Source organism: Canis lupus, chromosome 21 (genome assembly GCF_011100685.1).
Source record: "Canis lupus familiaris isolate Mischka breed German Shepherd chromosome 21, alternate assembly UU_Cfam_GSD_1.0, whole genome shotgun sequence".
Lineage (NCBI taxonomy): Eukaryota > Metazoa > Chordata > Mammalia > Carnivora > Canidae > Canis > Canis lupus.
The window spans coordinates 40162413-40180032 of record NC_049242.1 but is presented as its reverse complement, the minus strand read 5'-3'; the positions used below and the strand labels follow the sequence as shown (position 1 = coordinate 40180032).

Here is a 17620-nt window from a genome sequence, read left to right as displayed (position 1 = left end):
ATAGAGAGACTTGGAGTGGGTTGGTTGATCCAAAGTGGAATGCAAGAATTTTGTTTTTCAATCTCTGGACTTCTCTCAGTGGGAAGATGTGGAAGTGTGGAGATGATACAGGTTTGTGCTGTGATTGATACTGTCAGAGCCTCTTACAAACTCCTTTTCCCCTGAATGAAACTCCCCCTCCGTGGCCCCCAGTATCATCTAACACACTAGCTGTGCTCTAAGAGGACCCACTCATTTGGAGTGAAAGTGCCTTAAATACAGTCTCACATCAAGCTGAACCAGCCTTCCTCAAGTTAAGAGTCCAAGCCCAGGGCTTTGAAGGGAGGAGGGCTGTGGCGCCCATTGTCCCTGAACATCTGGAGTTCTTTCTACTTGTTTTTACCAATGTGGGGACTTTCTTGCTCCTCATTCCTATTTCAGCAGAGCCCCTGGGCTGCTAAGACTAAGTTATACCACCTAGGGCTTGTCTACTTAAAAATGCAGGTACAGCCCAAGCAGGGTGTGGTGTTCTGCAGGAATGAAGGCAGAGAAGTGTATGCAAGTGGCTCTGTTTCTTTCTGCTCATCTGAGACAGTTCTGTTTAAGAAAATAATTCTGTTTGAGACATTAATAGAGACGTTGGCTTTTTCTCCCCCTTCATATCATTCTTAGACCATCTAGACCAAATATCTGAAAATAATCAATATTTATATTTTCACAGCATTTCCCTCCCTAATGCACTTTAAATTTTCTATTATGGAAAATTTCAAACCTGTACAAAAGGAGAAAGATAAGGCAATAAGTCTAATGTATTCATCTCCCATCTTCAACAATTTCTAAAACATGGATGATTTTATTTCACCTATAGCTTCCCTCTCACCACATAGATTATTTTGAAGCAAATTCCAAACGTCATTTTGTTCCTACAGTATTTTCACCTTAGAATCATTATTATCTTACAAAACTTTTAAAACTGGAAATCTATAATTATGACACTAACATTCCTTGCATGTTTTTTTCTGTGCTGGGGGTTTTTACGTGCATATCTCATTTAACACGACAATCCCAAGAAGCAGACCATCACCATTTTAGAGATGAAGATATTGAGACTCAAAGAAGTAAGGTCACTTGCTCAAAGTTGCATGGCTAGAAGTAGAAAAAGCCAAGATATCCCCCTGCTTGATCTCTTCAGGCAGGGGTAACCCTTGCCCCTAGTCAGAGGCTACTTGCTAAATTATTTTTGATGTGGTGGTCCCATGGGTCATGATGCCAGACTAGGGTTGGGGTCTGACTTTGAAAGCATTAGTACTATTAGAAAGTGGATGGAAGGTAAAGATTGTTTTGTCTTCTACATAGAGACAGAACTGCTATGTAAAGACAGAGCCAGAATGTGGATTCTCTACATTCCAACTTGAAATGAGCTTGTTTATAGAATCCTGAAGGTCAGAAGCTCTTGGGAGGTCAGCGAGTTCAGCCCCCTTCCTTACACATCCTAAAGACATGGCTGCCTGTCATTTATAAAGGTCTGGGTAGAGAATCCATTAGAACACCTATCTTGGGAAGTTACCAACTTTAATAAAAGCTTCTAGAGAAATGTAGACTTCCCATCACTAAACACCATTGTCTTTACACACTTCCTTTCTCTCACTGTTAAGACTTTGTTCCTGGCCACTTCTGAGAAGACAGCCTCTTTTATCCTCCCAAAATATCTTTGTAGGTAATCTCAATACCATCCAGTGTCCAAGAAAAAGATATTCCTTTATTTTTTCAAGGGTCACTTTTCCCCCTCTACATTTTCTGGATGTCATAAGGACTGCTTGCTTGTCTCCGGTGGTGGGTGCAATGTCTGGGTGACCAGAAATTCCTTGAAGCAGGCGGGATGTGCTTTAGGCATTGAGAGGAAGGGAAGATTCCTATGAGCTGATGTGGTGATCCCTGCATTCACTCATTAAGTATTAAGTGCCTATATTGTGTCAGGGGCTGTGTTGCACCCTGCAGTGACAGCAGCAAGCAAGACGAATGTAGTCCTGTCTGTGAAAAGCTTATAGTTGAGTAGAGAAGATAAATAAACAAGAGCTCACAAATGGGATAAATGTTCTTGGTAAAAAACAAAAACAAAAACATAGGGTTCAATGGGAGTTGATAAAAGAGAGTTCTAACCTGGCTTAGGGAATCAAGGGATGCCTCTCTGTCCTGGGAAAGGATCTTGTTTAAATTGAGATCTGTCTAGTCAAAGTGTCCCAATCTGGGCAAAGGTCTAGAGGGGAAAGAGGGTAGAGCATGGGGGATCTATACCAGTTGAGTCAGAATGAAAAATGAGGCACACCAGATGGACTCTGGAGATATTTGGGAGGTAGAATTGACAGGACTAGGTGATTGATTGGCTGTGATGGGGATGAAAGAGAGGGAAGACTTTCTTGAAGTGTCTGGCTCTAAATTGGAGGAAGGGGGGATTTAGATAAGTGAAGATAAGTGCACGTGTGTGCGTGGGTTGTAGCTGAGAGAAGTGTGACCAGCCTTGGTGGGGTCAGAGAGCAAGAGGGACTGACTTACGGAGGAGGTTTGTGAAGGGGGGAGTAAGGAGATAAGGTTGGAAAGGGAGATACAGCCAGTTATCTAAATTGCTTCCTCCTGAAATACACCCAGATTTACCCCTGGTGGAGCTCTGGATGGTGAGTGAGGCATGATTTCACCTCATAGAAACCCAGTTTTAAAAAATGTGCCAACAAGTACTTGGTTTGTTCCTTTAGAGGAGCTTAATTTTTTTGTGTAGTGTGTTACATGGTGAGGAAAAAAGACTGAGATGGCCATTCCTGTGTCCTTTACACATCAGTTCTCAGGTTAATGTGGTGAGTGAGAAACTCGCTCTTTTCTTTTTCTTCTCTAAGGAGTATCTTTTAAGACCACATTGACTTCTCTTGCTAGAGCCTCCACTCTAGGTTCTTGAAGTGAATAGTTCGATAGCAGTGGTCTTCAGGGTGGTCTCTGAACCAGCATCACCTGGGAGTCTGTTAGAGATGCAATTCTTTTTTTAAAAACATTATTTTAAAAAGATTTTATTTATTTATTCATGAGAGAGACAGAGAGAGAGAGAGGGTGGGGGTGGGGTAGAGACATAGGTGAGGGAGAAGCAGGCTCCATTCAGGAAGCCTGATGTGAGACTCAATCCCGGAACTCTGGGATCAGGCCCCGAGCCAAAGGCAGACACTCAACCGCTGAGCCACCCAGGCATCCCCCTAGAGATGCAATTCTTGAGCCCCACCCCAGACTTACTAAATCAGCCACTCTGGAGGTATAACCTGTATTTTAACAAGCCTTCGGGTGGTTCTAATTCAGGTAAAATAACAACCACTGATTTAGACAACTTGCTGTTTTCATCCCTCTTAAATTACTCCTAGATTCTTCCTTTCATCCTTAAATCTTCTATAGATACCCATCATTCTCTGGGCTGTGGTGACAATCTTAGATGGATTTTAGTGGAATAATCTTGGGCTCCTTCTTGTGTGGGAAAAAACCCAAACCAGTCTCCATGGTGACTTCCTTTAGAGCATTGCTGTGTGAACAGATAATACATCTATCCCACTGTTGGCAGGTGGGGCTTACCTGAGCTGCTTGGTAGAACAGGTGCATGCCTACCAAAAGACTTCCCACCTTACAGATTGGAAGCATGGGGAAGAGAAATAATGTGAAAGCTATGATCAGTGGGTCCAGAGGACATGAGCTCTGAGTATTCTAGTTTCTGTGTCAGTAATACAGAATCAGCCAGGATAGGCTAGGGTCTGCCGTGGTAACAACAACAAATGAAATCTCAGTGAAATAAAAAAATTAAGTTTGTTTTTCACTTAAAAAGATTTATTTATTTTTTAAAATTTACTTATTTGAAAGACAGAGTGCACAGAGAAGGGCAGGGTAAGGGAGAGAAGCAGACTCTGCTAAGCGCGGAGCCTAATTTGGGGCTGGACCCTAAGATCATGACTTGAGCCAAAATCAAGAGTTAGATGCTTGATCAACTGAGCCACCCAGGTGCCTCTATTTCTGCCTTTTGCTCCATGACCATCACAGGTCACCTCAGGGATTCTGCTTTGTCATTTTTATTGAGGGATGGTCCATCTCTGTGCTTCCATGATTGCCATAGCTAAGACCAAGGGAACTTGGTGAATAAACCAAGTCATATGACTTTCCCTAACTTCATGGGGCCAGGGAAGTGCATTTCTACTATGCACCTGGGAAGACCATCCAAAATATTTGTTGGCCGGTACTAATGACTATACTTAATAATCCACAGTCCTGATTTATTAAGGGAAGTAGGACTTTTTTTTTATTTTTAAAGATTTTATTTATTTATTCATGAAAGACAGAGACGTAGGCAGAGGGATAAGCAGGCTCCCTGTGGAGACCTGGGGGATTTGGTCCCAGGACCCTGGGATCATGGCCTGAGCCAAAGGCAGATGCGCAACCACTGAGCCACTCAGGTGCCCTGGGAAGTAGGATCTTTTGAGTCTATCACTGACAAGCATCTTCTGCTGCATGATTAGAGGGTTTGATTTCTCATTTCACCTTTTCTGTTACATTATCTAGTTTTTTGACGAAATTATCAATACAGGTGGATATCAGTCAACATGTTCTACAGTCTTGTTTCCCACGGGACACTTCTGTATACCCAAGCCAACAGGCCTATGAGACTCCCACTTGCAAGAGTTAATATAAGTTCAGGCTGCATTAGTAAAAATCCAATATATGGAGAAAGGAGGACAATAGTTCTGGTATATCATGGTGTGTGTGGACCACTTCATTCATTCCAAGTTTATGGAGCATCAAGGACATGCTAAGCCCCAAACACTTTGATGTGGGTACTAAGTTTGAAGAGGGATATTGAGCAATTGAGATTGCTCATTGGCTTGTGATCTTTCATGTTTAGTCTGCAGGAGAGAAGATGAAGGAGGATGTGCTATAAGTCTTTGAGAAGGATTGGCAGGTGGGAGTGGGAGTGGGGTACATTTATTGTATGGCTGCCAAGGCAAGCAGTGAGGAAGAGTTCTAGGCAGGCAAATTTTAGCTCAGTTCATAATTTTCTGGGAAAACAATTTCCCGACATCCCTTGTTTCAGGATCTAGAATTTCAACTTTAACATTAAATGAAGTAATCTACCTCCTAGATTAAAAGTTGGCTTTTTCCATTAATAATGTTATTATTTTTATAGTGAACACTTAGAGCCCCTACTATGTATTACTGGGTATTTTTCTAAGTGGTTTATACTTATTAATTTCTACAACCATCTTATGAGGAAGATGCCTATATAGTCCTGGATACTGAGGCCCAGAGAGGTTAAGAGTCTTGCCAAAAGCCACACAGCTTGTAAGTGGCAATTAGGATTTGAATTGAGATAGTCGGGCCCCAGATGCTGTACCTCCAACCACTCCAGTACTGTCTCACGTTAGAGTGGTCTTAAGGAGACAATCTTCTTCCTTGGCTGTCCTTAAATGTTAATGTGCCAACTAAGCAGGCTAGAGATGTTGATTCTATCTGCAGTAATGAAATTCGATCTAATAACTTCATCCTTGCATGAAAGATGCCAAGTCTCCTTAGTAGTCTTTTCTCCAGAAGATATTCTCAGGCTTTTCTACAGAGCTTCATTTCCAGTGACTGATATTTGAGTTCCTCCTCTTCAGCCTCTTTCTGATTCCCCATGATGTTCTTGAACTGGGAGCTTGTAGTTTCCTTTGTGGCTTAACAGGCCACACATAGGGAGCCCTCCTGAAGAGATGACCCGGCACAAGGGACTTCCAGGCTGTGGTTCTGGTGGGAGGGAGGGGGGCTATGCACAGGAGCACTTTCTCCTCTGAGCCGGGCTGTCCAGGAAGCCGCTGACAGCCGCCTCCGCAGCTCTCTCAGAAGAGGAGAGAAGCATTCCGTAACTGTGACGCCGGCAGCTGATTGACAGCAGGCTGTGTACACTGATCCCCAGGCTCTGTCAAGCATTTGATGTTGAGGTGGGGCCTACTTGAGAGAGAGTATGTGCTCTGGAAGTTCAGAAGCCTGCTGCTGTGCTCAGAAGCCAGCTGTAAGGCACCACAAATCTCCTAGATTCATAAACCTGGAGGAGACCCTTGCCTGGCTTGCCTCTCCTAGCATCCTCTTGAGGTTAGCTTAGTTCCTTCCATTGAAGTCTGAGTGGCCCCCTTTTTTCTCATTGGATTGTTTGGAAAAGAACTGTAAATTGGAATTGCCTGGAATGTTATGAATGGTGTTTGGAGGATACCCCTTAAAAAGATATCTTGCTGAAGGTAAGAATTACCTTCCTGACCTTTGACTTCAGGGGTTCATTTTGTAGTAGCAGAGCAGGACTCTCCAAGGCATATGCAGATTATAGGCCTTGGGGGTGGGCTATCTCCTGCTTCTAGGAGAGAGGGAGGCTGACTCCTGTTTCTCCTGCAGTTACAAGTTGGTAAAAATTTGCAGTGAGAGATGAAGAGCACAGGGTGGGGGTGGGGGCGGGCGGGGGTACACTGCAGCTCTGTGCCTGGAGGATTCTGTCCTGTAGTTCATCTGCTGCACCCTGGACTGTGTGGCTGATATAACCAGCACCTTGTCTCTCCAGCCTGGCAGTCTGGGGCTAGCTTTGCCTGTTGCATTTGGTTGCCATGGCAGCAGAAAAATGAAGAAAAATGGAAACATCTGGCAAGCAGATGCAGAAACTTGACTGTTCAGTTTTCCTTCCTGGTCTAGGAGACAGCATTTGTGACAGTCACAGGTAGGGAAGAGGTGGTGCTGTTGTCTGCAGTTCATTCAAACCCCTGGGTGTTGACTTGGCATTGGCGTTATGTCTCCAAGGACACTGGCATTGGAGATGCGACCATTGCCACGCGGCAGTCTGTGTGGGGTGAAGATGCTGCAGTAGTGGCTCTGCTGTGTGTGGAAGGGAAGCTGCTGCTTGCAAACAGTCATTTTATTTTTTTTCCTGTGACTTCTCCCTCTCCTCCTCCTCTTCAACCTCCCTGGTCTGGGAAGCACTGAGCTCTCCATTAGAAAGTGAGGGGAGTGGCTACCTGGTAAGCCTGGGAGAGCTGAGAGGCTAGAGGAGGGCTTGCAGATGGCTCCAGTTAGCATTGTAGCATCTCTGAAATAGCAAAGCAGAGGCGGAAGGAACAGGAGAGGTCAAGGTTTGGTTCTTCCCCAGCACAGACTGAGGCATGGGGCGTGGATAGGGGACAGTGGAAGAGACCGGTCCAAGGTCATATGACTGAGCACATAGGAGCATCTGAGTTCAGAGCAATGCTGAGATTGGGGGCAGGGAGCTCATGGGGCTCACTGGACTATTTTCATGCCAGGTGAGGGGTGCTCTTTGGGTGCTCTTTGGGCTGCTTTCCAGCTCCTGAGGGATGGGGTGGGGTGGGGCACTGGAGCCTTTATTCTAGAGAGGAGTTGGGGTGGGGGAGGAGCAGGAACACAGAAAGCCATAGTTGAGTAACAAGGCCACACTCGTTGAATGAAAACCCCTGTCAGACAGCCTCCTCCCAGGTATTGGGAGTATACAGTGAGCGTCGGCTGTCTGTCTGTCTCTTAGAGGAGGGGATGTGGAGGTGTCTGCCTGCTTGGGACAAGAACTTTCTTTTATTCCTGCTTTTCATTGTGCATTGCTTTTCCCAAACTCCTTAGGTGGTGAGTGTGAGCACTTTAAAAAATCTGGTTGTTATCGAGTGTGCCTCTTCTCATATACCCTCCTCCTATGATATTAATTCTGGATGAACTCTTGTGTAGAATCCTTGAGGAGAGAGCATGAATTTGGGGGCCTGTGTTTTCCAAGAATTGATAGGACACAAGCAACATCTAATAATGATGTCTTCTCAATAAGGGATTCCCAAGTCCCCATAGCTTTCTGTCCTCCTGTGGAAAGAATCTGAGCCTGGTCCCCCAGCCACAGGTTTATTACATTTCGAAGGAGCCCCACCAGACACGGCGCTTATAGGGGCATTTCTAGGAAATGATCGTTTATATGTTAGTTGTTTGGCATCTTGAACTTTCTGGAGAGAAGTGCCTTGGAAATAAAAATAGAGTGTACCTGAGATTTAAATTCTGGGGTCTCCACTTGTAATAGTCGTAACAATGCTTTTCATTTAGTGCAGTGCCATGGTTTTCAAAATGTCGTTTGAATCCACACAATCATCTTGTGAGGTGAGAGTAGTTTTCACCCACTTTGCAAAAATGTTGACTGAGGCCCAGAGAAATGTGATTTGTGAAGAAGTGGCTAAACTGCAGAGTTTTGTTGAGACCCAGTTATCCCGGGCTCCTGGTCTTTCCACCACCCTAGGATCCTCTTGGTTTGGGGCTGGGTCTTGGGGCTGAGAAGAGCAGGAAAAGCCTGCTTCTGTCACACCCTGGGACTTGCCATGAGATGGTGTCTCTGTGGCAAAACCCAGGTTTTGGAGTCCAGCTTCTGTCTCGGGCAAATTATTAATCTCAGTCTCAGTTTTCTCATTTACAAAATGGATACGGTAAAACTGGCGTTTTAGGGGTAAGTGAAACAATGAATGCTAAGTGCCTGGCACGCAGTAGGTGCTGGACAAGTCCTGCCCAGTCCCTCTGGTTGCTTGACCTTGTGTACTGACCCTAAGGGTTACTAATTCTTGGCTTGGTGACCTACCTATTAAGACAGTGATAGGGTAGGGTCTTGCTGTGATCCCACTTCAGCTTGCTTCTGTTCCTGATGTTGACCAAGAGGCAGCTGAGCATCCCATTAGCCAAACTCCTCTACATTCAGACCCAACTGAAAAAATGACTTCTGAATTTATAACCTCCCTCTTACTACCTCTGTCAATGTTATACGCATTTGCTCTTGGGTATGTAGGTAGCAGAAGCAGTTCCTTCTATAGAGGGGGAAATTGAGGGACAGAGAAAGTGATTTCCTGTCCAGGCTCACTTGACACATCCTTCAGGAAGTTTAGAGTAGGATGAAGTCACTTTCCTACTAGGCTTCTCCAGACTGATTTTTGTCTAGTCCTAACTTCTTTTGTTCATTTCAGCTGGGAGGCAGTTAAGTTAAAACTCTAGCTCACTGTTTTGAACTTCAGCCCACACCCCTCCAGCAAAATAATCAGCATTCATGTAGCCCAAGCCAAGGAAAGAGACGTCTTTGTTCAAATCATCCCACTGTACTTTGGGAATCCAGAAACCTGGCAAACAGGCTTTTAAGTTAATAGATTTTATTTAATGACACCAAGAGTCTGCCTTCCCATAGCGTGTGCAGGTGTTTTGGTGTCTCTCCTGGGAGTCTGTGACTCATGTGCCTCAGGGCATGCTGTTGACTGAACCACCTTTCACAGCGGCTCAGCTCAGGAGCACAGGCTCTTCTCTGGGGGAGAGGATGGATCATGAGTGAAACCTGTCAGGAGTATACTTCAGTCTGAGGAGTGGAGGCTAAGTCAGTGTCCACCCCACCAGGCCCTTAGGGAGGGAACATGTCTGTTAGATGATTCTTTCAGTATCGTCTGTCTTCAGGAAGCTATACCCATAACACTGGTGATAGTCCCATTGTTCAGAACAGTGTGGTAAACGACCTCCAGAACTTTCCAGAGCCAGCTTTTTAGCCAAGTGAGAAAATTGGTTTCCAGATTTTGTTTTGTTTTATTTGGGTTTCTTTTTTAGGGGGGCGGGGTGGGCAGGTAGGTAGAGGGGCAGATGGAGAGAGAGAGAGAGAGACAGACAGACAGACAGACAGATAGAGATTCTTAAGCAGGCTCTATGCGCAGTACAGAGCGTGACGTGGGGCTTGATCTCAGGACTCTGAGATGATGACCTGAGCCAAAATCAAGACACTTGATTGGACACTTAACTGACTGAGCCACCCAGGTACCCTGAGAATTTTTTTATATTCTTATTTTTGGGTACCCAAAATGGTCTCCCAAGCATGACCACTACTTTTTTTTTTAAACTAGTTGTAATTCCAGATAACTAGTTATTTCCCAAAGTCATATTTACCCTTGGGAGACCTAGGAGATCATTACTCATTGAGGAGATTCAGAGGAACATCCTCTGAAGACCAATCTTGTTATGTGGCTGAGTGGGCACCTTGTTCTTTCAAAGAGCCAGGTCAGGGACTACCAGGTAGAGGTTGAGACTGTTGCTTGAGTTGGGAGCTGTCCTTGCCCAGGGGGGACCTCCGATGAAGATATATTCACTGTTTATAGAGACAACATGGTCCCCTCTCTGGGGCAGATATAGTTTGAGCTTTAGTCATATCTCCTGATAAGCCAGCTGTCTCTGGGTGTGGCTGAGCAGAGGTCTCTGCAGAATGAAGAATGGAATTATCTTGATGTTTTTCTTTCTTCTTTTCTTGTACTCACCTGCCAACCCCTGTGTTCCGCTGTCCATCCCTGTTGTTCAGTATTAGGACCACAATCAGTCCTCCTCCAGCTAAAATCTTTTCATAATTGGCTCCCTCGGTGGTGATTGTACCTTCTTTCCTCAACCTCCAAGGCTGTAGGACAATACTGTTGTCTGGAGGAGCTCCTTGGCCAGCCAGCATCCCTGAATGGGATGGTGACATAGAACTAGAAAGCGGGAGGTGATGAAAGTCAGAGTTCAAGGATGTAAAGATACAGAAATGGTGCAAGTGGCCATCTATCCTGGATCTTCTCCCAGTCACACCTCCAAATAATTTTTTCTTTGTCCCATAGAGGAGGAACAGTATCTAGTTGATGGAATGTGATGTCATTTAAAATGATGTGGGGATCCCTGGGTGGCGCAGCGGTTTAGCGCCTGCCTTTGGCCCAGGGCGCGATCCTGGAGACCCGGGATCGAATCCCATGTCAGGCTCCCGGTGCATGGAGCCTGCTTCTCCCTCTGCCTGTGTCTCTGCCTCTCTCTCTCTCTGTGTGACTATTATAAATAAATAAAAATTAAAAAATAAATAAATAAAATGATGTGGATGTGGATGCTGGCTGGCTCAGTCGGTAGAGAATGTGACTTTTGATCTCAGGGTTGTGAGTTCAAGCCCCATATTGGACATAGAGCTTACTTAAAAGGAAAAAATTAAAAAAAAAAAAAAGAAAAAGAAAAAAATAAAGAAACAAAATGACATGGATGTGTTTAAAATAATGGAGAAAATGTTTGACTTATAATAGGTTTTGAAAAAATCAAAATGCAAAAATCATAAACACGGTATGATCACAATTATGTAAAAACACAAAAGTGCTCTTCCCCACTCCTGCACAAACCAGACCTATAAAAAGAATGGGAGTATATAGGGCTATGATGATTTTTTTTTCCTTTCCTTTTAGCTTTTTAAAAAATATTTCCCAAATATTCTATAATAATCCTCTGTGTCTTAAATGGGAGCAAATTAAACTGGATAAAATCCCAAACAAATCTATTGTCAGACTTTGTGTCTTGAGTTTTGGCTTAGAGCTACAGCTGCCATAACCGAAAACTCATCTTTGTCTCAACCTCTGGAAATCTGAACGTCAGGCAAGGCTAGGTTCCAGGCAGATGTTTTGGGCATAGTTCTGCCTGGAGGCAGGGGCTGGACAAGGCAGCCTCTGAGGGCCCTTCCTCTGAGAGCCCTTTTCACCCCCGGCTGGTGATTATCTCTCTGCAGCATGCAGCCTTTGGCAGCAGTGAGTGGGGCTGAGCTTGGTGACATTCTCTGAGTGGGGAGCAGTAACAAAAGTCTGGCTGGGATGGAGGCCGGGGGCGGGGAATCTGGAGTGAGTGCCTGAGCTGATAAGGAGCCAGTGATCTTTCTGCTTGGTGGGACTTGCACCTCCAGCTGCCAAGCATCCAGTAGAGCTCAGCCCCTTGGAAAGCTGGTGCCACTGCAGTGGTCCTGCTGTTGGCACAGCTCAGAAAGCACAGTGGTAACGGCTACTACTTCTGCGAAGAAGTAATGGTGCACGGTGCGGGGACCCTGTCTTTCGGGGCAGGAAGGATCACTTATCCTTTGAGGAGCAGTGGTTTTGAAGGAAGCAGCCTATCTCCAAGGTGGAAACTAGGATTTTCCCTCGTAGCACCTCTGTAAAAGTTAGTCTGGCGAACGGACATCTGGAGTGCTGCTTCTTTGCTGTGTCTTGTTTGGATCCTCCATCTCTTCAGGCACCTGGCCCAAGCCTCCAAATCAGATTTCCTCCACTCCTCAGGCAGAGAGCCTCAGTTTACTGCACGCAGCTGCCTGGATCGTGTTGCCTGTCAGAGAACCCAGCCACAGAACAATGAGACTTACACTTTGAGGAAGGCTGACTGATCTTGGAGTTAGTAGAGTCTGGGAAGCAGGCATCAAGCTGTTCCAGGACAGGCACTGAATTTGTTGGAGGCATTTGCCACGACCCGGGCTTTGAAAGACTGGCGAATGTTGGGGCTGTGTGGAGGCAGGTGAGAAGGGTTCTCTGTAGTGTCTCTTGAGTGTCAGACTGAGATGTTCCCAGAGTTCTGGCTATCCCAAGGCAAGCAGAGCTGTTTGACGGGAAGCGTGGTGACACTGTTGGGGACACATGGAGGGGGATCTTCATTGGGGGCCCAGGTGGCTTTCATTGCTTCTTGCTCCCAGGCATGGCACAAGGGGTTAATATCTCTGATGGTTCTATTTTGGGGCAAAGGAGTGTTCCTAGAATAGGGCTCTTTGTTGAGTAATCTATTTTGGGAGGCAAGCCCCACTGGCGTTTATGTAAGTGATTCTCTGTGTGTATCTGGGGGTGTGGATGTGTGCGCTAGTGATTTTTTATTACTAATTATAAACAGCTTCTTTTGGGAGCCAGGGAAATGGAGGTGTGTGTGAGAGTGTGTGTGTGTGTGTGTGTGTGTGTGTAAGGAGTATGTGTTGCTCTTGTGTGAAGAGTGTTACAACTGTTTGTGCCCATCTGATTGGGCAGTTGCCACAGACACCCCAGTAAGAGAGTAAATGTGGGGACCTTAGGACAGCAGGTAGGAATGATGGCCTTGGCTCCTTTGTGGGGTGTCAGGCTAGGAAAATGTGCCCATCTATTCTTTTGATTCCCTGAAACACATGGCCATTGTGGCTCTTGCTGTATACTCTGGAGTCAGGTGGTCTCCAACAGATTGATCATGGCACATCAACCAGTTCTAGTCTGGAATAAACCTCAGATTCCACTTGCGCTGCAGCCTGGTACTTACTGGACTCTGCTATGTCTTTCCACAGGCCACACCCACATATGTCGAAGCAAGAGAAAAACCAAAGACCGTCCAGCATGGTCAGTGAAACATCCACAGCTGGTACCACGTCCACTGTGGAGGCCAAGCCTGGCCCCAAGGTGAGCTCCTGGCCACTCACTTCTTTCTTCCATTCTTTAATATTTGCAGATGCTCATCAACCCCCACCATAGCTTTGTGAGGGAAGCATGTAAGAAGTATCTTCCCCAAATAACAGATCAGGAAATTAAGACCACTTGGGGTTTTGTCACTTGTCTAAGAAAGAAGGTGATTGCTGGCAGATCCAGAACCGACATCTAGGTCCTTAGATGCCTTCTTCATTTTCCCAGCTTGCTTGGGAGGGTCACACCACTGTTCACAGGTGTATTACGAGACTGCCCGGTGAGCTTTGTGACAGGTGGGCCTGAGGAAAAGTGAGATGTGGGATCAGTGACTGAGGAGCAGGGGCAAGAACCAGCATTTCAGAGAAGGGGTGAGTGCTAAGGACCGAACACAGATAGGAGGGGTAAATCTGGACATTGGCAAAATCTGTGACTGAAAAGTAGTTTTGCTCCAGAAAGATTAGGACATCTTAGGACCAACAGCTGTTGGTGAAAGTTGATTGAAGAATCCCTTTAAAGTTGTTTTTTTTTTTCTTTTCCTCTGTGACCCAGACGGGAAGCTTCCTAGGTCTTGGATTTGTGTTTTCATTAAAATGCTGTGGCCAGGTGCCCACCTGTTCTGGTCTCCTTACTGTTCATTTGATCAAAGGGCATGGCCACTTAGAGTAAGGCAGAGGAGGCTCCTGCTTTTTGTGACTCCCCAAATCCCCCCTGCTGCTAGAATTCGAGTCTGCTTTTTCCTAGATGATCAAGTCCAGCAATAAAGTCCACAGCTTTGGGAAGAGGGACCAGGCCATTCGGAGGAACCCCAATGTTCCGGTGGTGGTGAGGGGGTGGCTGCACAAGCAGGTGAGAAGACTAGGACGTGAGAGTGGGGGAGGGGGATGTGTCTTGCTGATCTCATTCCTTAACCTGGAAATGGGGACAGACTCAGAATAAGCTCTCTGTTCCTGAGTTTGTCTGAGTTTGTTCCTGAGTTTGTCTACGCTGTCCATTTTTGAGTGGACCATCTGCTCAATGGCTGCAGCTTCCCTCCCCAAGCCCACTTGACCAATTGGGCCCCCAGAGCTATTGGCTGCCCTGGGACCAGGCACTAGTGCGGGTAGGTCAGCATGAATCCAGCCTTACCACCAATCCCCTGTCCGCGCTCTCCTCTTGATGTGAAAGAGCCTTTGTTATCATTTGGCTGACAGATCCCATCTTTTCCTCTCCCGTGGTCTGGCACACGTATCTAGCTCCCGTAGCCACCTCAGATTCCAAATCAGCCAAACTCAGCTCATTGCCTCCTCACCCTTTACCTCTCTTTTTTTCCCCAACCTACTTTTTCTGGACCTTGGTGATTATACCAACATTTTCCTAGATACCCTGGTTAGAACCAGCTTTTTCTTCTCCTTCACTCCCCTTCACTCAGGAAGCCCTGTCAGCTCCCCTGAGGCTATCCTGCATCCCTGAACTCACCACTAACTGCTCTGTCTCTTGTTAGGCTGTGCGCTCTCAGGGCCAGAGATCATGTCCTTTTGTCTCCTTCCTTCTCTCCTTGCCATCCACCCATGTGTTCGTCTATCTGTCCATCTGTTTACCAAGTGCCTGCCAGGTTCTATTTTTTTTTAAAGATTTATTTATTTATTTTAGAGAGGAGAGAGAGGGTGCGTGCACGAGCAGTGTAGGGGAACAGAGGGAGACAGAATCTTAAGCAGACTCTGCACTGAATGTGAAGCTGGATGTGGGGCTTGATCCCACAACCCTGAGATCATGATCTGAGCAGAAACCAAGAGTTGGACACTGCCTGCCCCTGACTGCCCCTGCCTGCCCTGTTCTAGGTGCTCTCATAGCAAGTGTAAGGAGATGAATAACATGTGGTTCCCGCTGTGGAGGCACTCAGTCTGCTGGGGAAACAGACACATCTCGGACATGCCCTGTTGTTACCCTCGTGGTCTCTCACTTATCATACCATCCAAAAAAGTCACAAATTGCAAGAGCTATGATGTTAATTTTTACCAAAGGCTTTATGGGAAGACAGAGCAGGGCATTAGGCTGCCCACCACACAGAAATCCCTAGAAGTCCCCTTGAGGTCTCTCTCCCCTCAGACTCACCATGGCGGCTCCCATAGCTCTCCAGCCTCCTCCGTCAGACACTGTGCTGGCCCTCTCTCAATGATTCCCTCTTCCCTCACAGCTGTGTCTCTTTCCTTGCCTCTCTGCCCATCTCTTTTCCCAGAATAACCTTCTGACTTTTCCTTTTGCATCCCTGTCCCCATTAAGCAAAAGTATGCTCCTATGATATGTGGAGGGAAGAGAAAAGAAGGTATAAGTAATTCTTCTCCCCAGCACCACTGCCTAGCCTGGACCCCATGGCTCTGCTGTAACTGTAAGAGGCCTGCATCGAGTGCTGTGGACACACATCACAGAGAGTGTAGCTGTGCTTGCAGTCTTGAAAGGCTTCCCAGAGGAAGTGACATTTGCGCTAGGGTGGAAGGATGGAAAGGAGTTTTCCAAACAAAGCAATATGCCAAGATCTTAGAGATCATCTGGTCAGTGCAGAAGATAAAACCAAGAAATAACATTAACTCAACAAATTAAATTTGTTTTTAGCACTTTAGTAAGGGGAGAATGAACAAACTTCATGTTGTGCTTAGGTTTAGAAACTGACATAACTGTTATTTTAAATTTAAACTTGTAGAAAACTTGCAGAAGGAAAACAGTTTTAACAGCTAAGAGCAGCTCTGGAGTTTTCCTAGGTTTAGGGGGTTAAAATGACTCTATAGCACTACTATTTCCCTACCCTGACCATGTTTTTTTAGAATTTTCACAATCACCTAAAATGTTTTTAATAAATGTGTTGATTTACGTTTTAGATGTGTAAAGACAAATTCATGTTATAAGGCAGTTTGATAGCAAGATAACCAAGTCCCTTTCATTGAGTGGAAGGAAAATCCATGGCAAAATTAGCCCCTTATCATAGAGAATGGAACTTGGTCAAATGAGAACTTTGCTTCATTGATTAATTAACTAACTTAAATTTCTTGTTCCATACTATGTAAATCAGTTTTCTCATCAACATAAGTGAAGGTATTTATAGAATAGTACCTAAATAAATAAATAGCTTCCTTTTTGTTAAAAGCTGATTTCTTTCTTAATGGAAGAACTGTATTTCTTAAATTCACATTTTCCTTTCTAAAAGAAAGATACTTATATTAATCTGTTTCCAGAACACACACAAAATTTCCTTGGGATAAACCATCATTGAATCTAAATTTCAATGTCCTTTTCAGAAATGGCCTTGCAATAAGAATTCATTAATTTATTGTAAGAAAGAGTGGATATGGGCAAGTCTTGTTTCTAGCATCACATGATGCATGATTGGAAAGGGGAGGGAAGAGTATACTCAGATATGGTCTGATTAGTTTTCTTTGCTTTGCAGGACAGTTCTGGGATGAGACTGTGGAAAAGGAGGTGGTTTGTGCTTGCTGATTATTGCTTATTTTACTATAAAGGTGAGCTGAGGCTCAGGCCACCAAGGGATCTTTATGTTGGAATGGGTGGTAAGGTGATACAGGTGATTATATTTTCAAATCCAGTGAGTGGACCAGTGGCCTGAGATAATATATAACCTATTTATTTGCCAAAGTGTTCACTTTTACATATGTGGGTTGGTGACTTTTTAGCAATCCCTGCACTCGAAGTGCCATTTGTTGAGTTAAAGTAAGGAGAATCCAGTTTATCTGCTGCTTACGTTCTCCAAATCTGTTGTTGTCTGTGATTCTACCCCATTTGGAACACAGGCATACTTTCAACACAATCTGGAGAAGTGGGAACTATGGATAAATCATTATTTCATCATATGTTGTAACTTGTTGTCTGGATCTATCCCCTATTATATTGGATGGATAACTGGTGAGTTGAGTTGGCCGCATGTACGTTTATGGAGCCCCACTCCATAGAATTAGGGGCTGTGCAATAGGAAGAAGTTAAGACTCAAAATATGAAGGAAGAGAGAGTTTACTTGTAAGACAAGACTAGGCTGTGTTAGGTGCTTTATAAGGCATTCAGTGTGCTTAAGCAATTCAGGGAGTGTTGGAAGTTAATTCCTTGGAGAATTCCAAATTGGAGAATTTGGGAGGACTTTCAGAATAAATGGGATTTGAGTTGGGCTTGTAAAGATGGGTAGAGCTTTGCCTGTGTATGGGGGCAGATGGACATTTCAAGCAGAGGAAACCACTTGAATAAAGTTCCAGAAGCAGAAGAAAGTGGAATGACAGACCTGTGAGGCCTGAGTGGGTCTTGCATGTAGAACATACTTGAAAAGAAGGCTCAGGAGGTGGGCTAGGGCCAAAACGCAAGAGGGCTATGACCCCAGGTAGAGTAAGTTGGGCTTCGTTTTG

The 17620-nt window shown here is 45.1% G+C and overlaps 1 protein-coding gene across 13 annotated transcripts in view; it reads left to right on the top strand.

Moving 5' to 3' along the window:
* The window catches only part of PLEKHA7 (pleckstrin homology domain containing A7), a 219696-nt gene that overhangs the window by 129475 nt on the left and 72601 nt on the right, over positions 1–17620 (top strand). For 12 of the 13 annotated variants that reach the window (XM_038569162.1, XM_038569160.1, XM_038569159.1 and 9 more), the window contains 3 exons: positions 13127–13238; positions 13983–14087; positions 16660–16732. In XM_038569162.1, coding sequence (XP_038425090.1) covers positions 13127–13238; positions 13983–14087; positions 16660–16732 — 290 coding nt within the window. Of the gene's footprint in view, positions 1–11778; positions 12343–13126; positions 13239–13982; positions 14088–16659; positions 16733–17620 lie in introns of those variants that run through there. The other variant, XM_038569163.1, reaches the window with a different exon arrangement.